Source organism: Salvia hispanica, chromosome 1, assembly GCF_023119035.1.
Source record: "Salvia hispanica cultivar TCC Black 2014 chromosome 1, UniMelb_Shisp_WGS_1.0, whole genome shotgun sequence".
Taxonomy (NCBI): domain Eukaryota; kingdom Viridiplantae; phylum Streptophyta; class Magnoliopsida; order Lamiales; family Lamiaceae; genus Salvia; species Salvia hispanica.
This window is the reverse complement of record NC_062965.1, coordinates 36,468,121-36,476,718: the sequence shown is the minus strand read 5'-3', so window position 1 is coordinate 36,476,718 and position 8,598 is coordinate 36,468,121. Positions and strand designations below refer to the sequence as shown.

The 8,598-nt window shown below is 31.7% G+C and overlaps 1 protein-coding gene across 1 annotated transcript; it reads right to left on the bottom strand.

Moving 5' to 3' along the window:
- Window positions 1–1,084: 1,084 nt before the first annotated feature.
- Window positions 1,085–2,524, bottom strand: LOC125195450 (3-ketoacyl-CoA synthase 7). The gene is made up of 2 exons (XM_048093602.1): window positions 1,672–2,524; window positions 1,085–1,578 (listed from the first exon to the last, which is right to left on the bottom strand). The coding sequence occupies exons 1-2, from the start codon at window positions 2,522–2,524 to the stop codon at window positions 1,160–1,162; spliced, it is 1,272 nt and encodes a 423-aa protein (XP_047949559.1). The 3' UTR covers window positions 1,085–1,159.
- Window positions 2,525–8,598: the final 6,074 nt, after the last annotated feature.

Here is an 8,598-nt window from a genome sequence, read left to right as displayed (position 1 = left end):
CATAGAGGGTTTAGCCTAAACACATGGTAAATATCACAATGAAAACCATAAGAAGCATGCTCTCGTTGAGTGGAATTGAGATTTGGAGACGGATAGTCTGAATGTTAGCCGAAATTTCGACATTGCAACCTTTCACGATAGGTAGTCTAAGCCTATCTAGGTTGTGAATTCTTCTTTTTCTTTGTTTAGAACTGACCGTGTTACCTTAAAGTGAACGACGCCCACAACCGGTCTACTAAAACAAAGACTTAGACTTTTTTAAGTTACTTATACATTTAAACATGTACTCCCTCCGTCCCAGAGAAGTTGGCACACTTTCCTTTTTAGTTTGTCCCACAAAAGATGTCACATTTCCCTTTTTGGAAAAAGTTCTCTCTCACATGAATATAAAAATTATATTTTTTCTCTCCATTTAACACACAAAACAACACCTCCTAAAATCCCGTGCCATTTTCAAAGTATGCCGACTTCTCTGGGACGGAGGGAGTAATAAACATCCATTAAATGTAAAACATAACAACATTATGACAAAAATAATTTGTTTATTCCTTTGGAAAATAAAATAAGAGTTTTAACAGTATTCAATCACTCGAAAGATGATTTCTAGTATACAAACTCTAACACCCGGGCGTTTTGTTGGTCCAAAAACGCCCGGGTTGGACGTTTTCACCGGGTTCGCACTGCTCCGCGCAACCTTCATCAAATGGTCATAACTTCATCATCTGAGTTCCGATTGAGGCGTACAAGGTATCCACGCGAAGCTATTTCAAAGACAAAAATAGCGGTGGTAAGATAAAAGAATTTGGACATTGTGTTGATAGGCAACAGAAAGTTTGAATCAAACCCAGATCCGGTTAGGCTCATTGTATGCCTTCAGTCCACATGTACATCTATAAACTAATATATAATAATCAAATGATTAATCAATAGATTATTTTAATATAAAAAATAGGAGAAATCTTGGAGTAAAATTAACATTATTTGATTTATATCGCACTACTTCATCTTCTTCATACAATCAAACTAAAAACGGTGTGAAAAGAGAGCATAGAACAATCATCAACGAAAGATAACAGAGCATGCTTCAAAACGAATGTGAATGAGAGATTTAAACTATTGATGTTGCATCTATAAATTATGAAACATTATCAAGGGCTCATTAGTGATCTATTACATCAGGGATCTGAATTGGGTACATATGTATGCTACTCGACCAAGCATTTTGGATGTTATGATCGAGTTCGGATATGCATTCCCAAACTGCGCTATTGCATTTGAAGCCACTACCAAATGCAATCTGCCACACCCGGTCACCCTTTCTAATCCTGCCTTTCGCCTCCAGATAGCTCAACTCGTACCAAACAGAAGAAGATGAAGTGTTGCCGAATCTGTGGAGCGTCATCCTGGATGCTTCTCCGTCTTCTTTTTTCAGCCTTAGCCTTTCCTCCACCGCATCAATGATTGCCTTTCCACCTGCATGTATGCAGAAATGCTCAAACGCCTTCTTGAAGTTTGGTACGTATACTTCCCGCTTTGTTGCTGCATTCTGAACGACTGACCATCCATACAGAAGCTGCTCTGAAAGTGGTAAGCAAGAAGGGCCTAATTCTGTTAAATTTATTTTGAGGGCATTTGCAGCTACATGTAGAAGAGATCTCGATAGTGCAACACCTACAGAGCCTGCTCCATCTTCCTTCTGGATGACTGAGTGGTATGACTGATCATCTGACCCCATATGTGTTCGTAAGAGATAGCGAAGTTTGTATTTGGCTCTCAACCTGTCCTGCTTCTTGTTCGACAACAAGACAGCAGCGCCTCCCATACGAAAAAGCGTGTTGGCTAAAAGCATGGACCTGATGCTACCATCATATCCGCTAGGGGTCACTGCTTCCATGCTGAGAACCAGAGCCAGCGAGTTGCCTTGTACTCTCAAAAGATCTTTCGCTAAACCAATGGCCACTAGGCCAGCACTGCATCCCATTCCACTGAGGCTCACACTCTTGATATTGCTTCTCAGCCCAAACTTGTTTATGATCATAGCTGTAATGGATGGTGTGGGGCAAAATATGCTACAGTTGGTTACTAGAATGTCGATGCTTTTCGGGTTGATACTTTGCTTGCTGAGGAGCTCTTTCACAACCGTGAAAAGAACTGTTTCCGTCTCTTCTTGGGTGCAGCTGAGAGATTTATCAGGTGGGATTTGATGTACTGAAATAGGAAGACATGCCTCACAACCAATACCTGATCTTTTGATCATCTTGGTTTGGAAGTCGATACCTTCTCTCTCATGAGCACCACATACTTCAAAGTGTTCTATGTAGTTAGATGCTGTGGCACGAAGATTAGGAGGTGGTAGGTAGCAGCAGGAGTCTATTAGGTAAATAGGACGGGTTTTGGAGGAAGAAAAGAAGTATACAAGTAACAGCAAGGCGATGGCGATAGCAATAGCCACTCCATATTCAGAGAAGGCAGCGACGGGAGAGATATTGTTGGCCCAACTTGTATCTGCAGAGGTAATAGACATTTTCTCATATGCAAATTCTTATTTTTCTGCAGGTTGCATCGGTCTTATGTTATGAATTAGTTATGGTTTTTGATCATGAATAGTGCATGCATAGAAGTTGGAGCTTGTAGGTATCATGCATTTTTTGCTTCTTTTTTGTTACTATATGCGTCAAGCAAGCAATTAATAAATTCATTTTTACCAAAATTAAATTTAATACGTGATAATATTTATAAATATAATATTTTAAGAAGCATAAAAAAGAAATAGGACTCAAAGTTATATGCAATAATATCAAAGTAGAATAAATCAAAATCAACTCAATATAACTACACATACTAAATTTATACATTTAGTATATTTACCCAAACTAATATACTTAAATACAAATAAAGTTAATTTAATAGATAGCAATATAGTAAAAGTCCAAATTAAATTTTCTATATTGTTAAAAGCCTAAATTATTGAATTTAATACAAAAAGCCCAAACTAAATTTAAAGAAGTCATACTCCCTATGTTCCTTCATAGTTAAGTCAATTTTCCATTTCACAAAGTTTTCTCATAGTTGTGTTATTTCCATGTATAGTAAAGAAAATTTCTCTTACTTTACTCTCTCTTATTATTCACTTTCTACTTTATTCTCTCTAGCTTTTTCATTCTCTTACTTTTTAATCTATTTATTTAATACACTAAACATCTCTTTTTTAAATTTCGTGCTAAAATTTTTTGCTTCAACTATGAAGAAGCGGAGAGAGAGTACAACAATATTGCCTCCCTAATCTATATAATCTATATAATAAACAATAAAGCCACAGTTTTTTTAGAGGGAAATCAGCAAATTTTGGGGGGAAAATCAGAGGGAATTAGTGCCAATCATAGCAGTTTTTCTTTTAATTTATATTGCATTTTTCTTATTACAGTGGAAATTTTTGATCTAATGGTTAATACAATTAACTATTCCCTCCGTCCCGGCTAAGATGACACATTGCTTAGCCGGCACGGGATTTTAGGAGTTATTGGTTAAAGTATTTTATTGGAGAGAGAGAAGGTGGGTGTAAATATTAAAGTAGAGAGATAAAGAAAGATGAATATTTTAATAGAAGTGAGAAAAATTGGTTGAGTGTATTAATTGGAAAGAGAAAGTTACTAAAAAACGAAAATATGACATCTTAGTTGGGACAAACTAAAAAGGAAAACGTGTCATCTTAAGCAGGACGAAGGGAGTATTAAAAAGTTATTTTTATCCGATTAAATCAACAGTTCAAAAGAAAAACTTTAAATGCTAAAGGTCATTTTAATCGATCAATCAAGAAATATCAAATAAAATTGTAAATGCTTGAAAAAAAAACTTTGAGCAATGAATACTCTCTTAGATAGAAATATCTTTTTTAATGTCAATTCATTTAATTATTTTTATTATATTATTAATAACTATTAAGTAATGATGTGGAAATTAATTAATAAATTACTTACTAAAAAGAAAAAAAAAATTAGGTAATTCTAGGTATGAAATATACGCTAGCTTGCAAGGTATTTCTAATAATATTTTTTTTAATTGTATTTTAAAAAGCTGCAATAACATTTTTTAAACCAATAGTTATACTTGTACATTTTGCTTCCATAAAACCGCCTTACAGCCATCGGTTAAAGTTTGTCTTTTATGCGTGTTTTATAAATTATTGGAACAATAATAGTATCATTTTTCAATTTGTTGAAAATAGACACGTTTAAATTATTTAGATGACAACAACACTGCATATAATCTGAAGTTCTGATGTGCACAACAGTTAAATATAACACACTGTTTTAATAATAATAATAATAATAATAATAATAATAATACTAATAATAATAATAATAATAATAATAATAATAATAATAATAATAATTCCGTAACAAACTGTTTTGCCAATTTATAAAATTTCACCAAAATAAAAATTTGTAGAAGTTAGTGAATTTTTAACCATTGTCACTTGTATTTTAGTACTCCCTTCTGTCCCGACTAAGTTGAATCAAAACTTTTTAGGCACGGAAATTAAGAAATTGTGTTGAAAAGTAGGAGAAAAAAATAAAGTAGATAAGATAAAAAGATAGTAAAAAGAGTAATAATTTTAATTGGATTAAATTTTTTGTGATCAATTGATAATATTAAGTTTAATTATTTTTAACATAATATGTACTACTCTTAATTGCTACGTTTGTGGAAGTAATCAGTATAATATTACCAAACAGGAATTAAATATGATAAAACTGTTTTTAGTCGTCGCTTTATAATTAGCTCATGTATATTATATAATTAATGTTACACCTGTGCGATGCACGAATTAAAATATTTTGAAATATTGATTTAAGGTTATAAATTAATAAAATGGAATTTGAAACAAAATCATTATATAAAAATTGTAAGTAAAAAATGTAAATAAATACACATCAACATTGAAACATAATAAACATGAAACAATGATCACAAAATATAATTTTCTAATGTTAAATCATAGGAAATTAAAACCCATTACAAAAATACTACCAAAGAGTAATTACTCATAATTTTTATAGAACTTATTTATACCCTAAGCCCGTACGATGCAAGCTTGAAAGATTAAGTTGAGATTATAAATTATATAACCTAAGTTGAGATTAAATTTCCAGCTTAATGTCTCCATGAATGACATGCTTTTCATGATGTACTTTGGTTGTTGGACAAGGGGAATCTCTCTTTATATATTTAGGCATGCAAAAGTTATGAGGAATGTAGAGGAATAGGCATAAAAATGTTGTATCGTTTACATACTCTCAATTATATTTAATTCACCAATTATCACAAGAATTTACATACTTCAATAATTATGGCAGCCGTTAAAAACTTTTCATTACCAACACATTAGACAAACCTTTCACATGCTAAAATATAGCGAAAGAAGAGATAAAAATATGCAGTCAATATTGCAATAAATAGCATTAAAAGACTTTTCAATGCGGTGGGTAGCGTCTATAATATTGTTGGATACGTGATGTCACAGTGTCACTTTAAGAGGTGTTGTCATTTTAATACAAACCTATATAGATATATATAGGAGAGCACTAGGGCGCATCCTTAATTAGAGTGCTAACATACATCCAACCACGTGCTGCCATGTGGCACGAAAAATGCAATATTGTATATATAAAAATGCAATACACATTTGTGAAGTTGTTCATGCATTTCTGCAGATTGCATTTTAGTTATAGGAAATTTGCATTTTTAATTGTTAAATTTTGCATTTTCACAAAATTGCATTTTATATTGTTAAGTTTTGCATTTTCACATATATGAATGCAATCCGTATAGATATAAAATGCAAATTAAACAGTCAATATCGAAAATGCAAAACTCAACAATAAAAAATGCAATCTTCATATAACAAAAATGCAATCTGTCGAAATTCATATTGCATTTTTCTGTATATAATATTGCATTTTTCGTGCCACGTGGCAGCACGTGATTGGATATACGTTAGCACTTTAAAATTAGTTAGCATATTAGTACATCCCTATATATATATATATATATATATAGAGAGAGAGAGAGAGTTGTGATCAATGTCGAACCAATTTTAAAGACCGAACTAGAGACCAAATCTGGGCCATTAGATCTAGTTTTTTTTATGAGATGTGCTGCTGTGAAAAATTTTTCTGCTTCATTACTAGCCCATTTTACTTCATTGTATAGGTTTATTACTTCATTTTGTACCTAATACCTTGAAACTACAACATGTTTTTACTTGCTTCCAGTAGGTTTTGAAATGATTCAACATATGTTTCATTCAAATTCATTGACGTGGGTTTTTGCTTGATTAACATTTAAAAATGCAATTTATTCAAGTGAGTTTATTACTTCATTCAGGAACGTTATTACTTCATTGGATAAGATTTTTACTTCATTCCAGTAGGATTTCAAATGCTTCTACACATACTTCATTCCAATAATTTATTACTACCTCCGTCCCTCAAAATTTGCTATACTTTGACCCGACACGTGTTTTAAGAAAATGTAATAGAAAGTGAGTTGAAAAAGTTGGTGGGATATGGGTCCTACTTTTAAAGTATTAGTTTTATAATAAAATGTGAGTAGGAATATTATTCCATGTGTTTATTAAACCATATTAGCGCCATGGCGGTGGTGATAGATATTGTAGAGAGAAAGAACGGCACGCGACGGCGAAACCACATTTACGTACTGGAATGAAGTAAAAACCTACTGGAATGAAGTAAAAACCTATTAGAATGAAGTAAAAACCTACTAGAATGAAGTAATATATTCTGGAACGAAGTTAAATCTTCGTAACATATTAGTATGACTTATTTACCTTCGGATGAATTAAAATAGGCTCGTGATGAAGGCGAAAATAATTTATAAATTTCTGTATCTTATCCATAAAAAACTAGATCTAAAAGCCCTAATTTGATAGGGTTCGGTGGTTCGGTCTTTAAGAGTGGATTTGTGGATAATAGGACTCTATATATATATATATATATATATATATATATATATATATATATAGGGTTACGTTAGTGTCCGCGAATAAGAGTCCCGGTTCACTTTTACTATAAATGGTAATAGGGTCCCACCTTCCACTAACTCATTCCACTCACATTTCATTTAAAATTAATATATACAAGTGGGACCCATATTCCACTAACTATTTTCCACCCACTTTTCTTAACATTTCTTAAAACCCGTGCCGTCCATAAATGGGACTCCTAATAACGGATGAAGAAAGTATATAAAAATGTTTATCTATGGATGCAAATTATATTATGGAAGCCCAAAAATGTTCCTATATGTAAAAAAGTTAATGTTAAATAAGCTTGGCTTAGGTGTAAATTTATTTGTAGGTGTCAAATAAATATTGGTTAGTCATATCATGTCATAATTGCATTTTGGTATGGCTTGACTAGTAATTTTTTTTTAAAATTGTATGTGATTTGGATATTTTTTTTTTTTTGCAAAATAGGATTCGACTCAACTTAGTTGAAACATTCTAAAAAAGAATACGTATCAACTTAAGTGGGACCAAACGAGTAAAAAGTTAAACACGCCATTATCTATTATACTAATCAAGAAATGAGAATCTTGAGATAAATATAATTATTGATAAGAGGCTAAATGGCTAATTAATACCAAAAATTCAAACCCTCTAATATTTTGTCAATTAATCCAATGAGAGCAACTTCAAGGAGAAAAGGTAAATGAAAATGGTATATTATGTTTATATGATATATTGTATCGAAAACGTTGTATCGTGTATCGTATCGAAAATATCAATATGAAAGAATTTCATATCGTTATCGTATCGAAAGTTTCGATATATCGAATTTCGATATATCGAACTTTCGATATAAAAAACATTTCATATCGTTATCGTATCGATATTTCGATATATCGTACCGAAATTTGATATATCGATAAATATCGATATATATCGAAAATTTCGATATATATCGAAAATAAAATATCGATATATATCGAAAATTTTCGATATATATCGTATTTTCGATATAAAACGATATATCGCGATATAAGGAAATTCATATCGTTATCATATCGAAAACTTACGATACATATCGTATCGTATCGAAAATTACGATATATCGAAAATTCGATAATTTTTCGATATTTTTCAATACGATACGAGCGATATATCATTTTTTCGACATTTTTCCCCAGCCCTATTTATACATTCTCAAAAAGTGCAATATACCTTTTTACAAATCAATCAACTCCAAGGATCAAAGGTAAAAAAATATAAAGTGTAATACCTTCTCAAATACCTTCCCCCTTGGAGAATGATTTTTTATGAAAAGAAGGTAAATATGGTGGTTATATGATTTTACATCTCCATTGATGGAGAGGTAAAGATACCTCTTCAAAATAGAAAAAGGTATAATTTCTCAAATACCTCTACGAGAATGATTTTTCATGAAAAAAAAGTAAATATAGTAGTTATACTAGTTTACCTCTCCATTTACCTTTCCTCTCGTAAATGCTCTGATAAAAATAAAAGGAGCCGTAACCCCCTTTAATTCCCCCTTTTCTCCGTTGAAGCAAAACAGT

Excerpts from the sequence above, each read along its gene's own strand:
- LOC125195450 (XM_048093602.1), bottom strand. The coding sequence starts at position 2,524 with ATGTCTATTACCTCTGCAGATACAAGTTGGGCCAACAATATCTCTCCC. Across the intron at positions 1,579-1,671 it reads AGATGGAGCAGGCTCTGTAG|AGCAGCTTCTGTATGGATGG; the intron begins GTGTTGCACTAT and ends TACCACTTTCAG.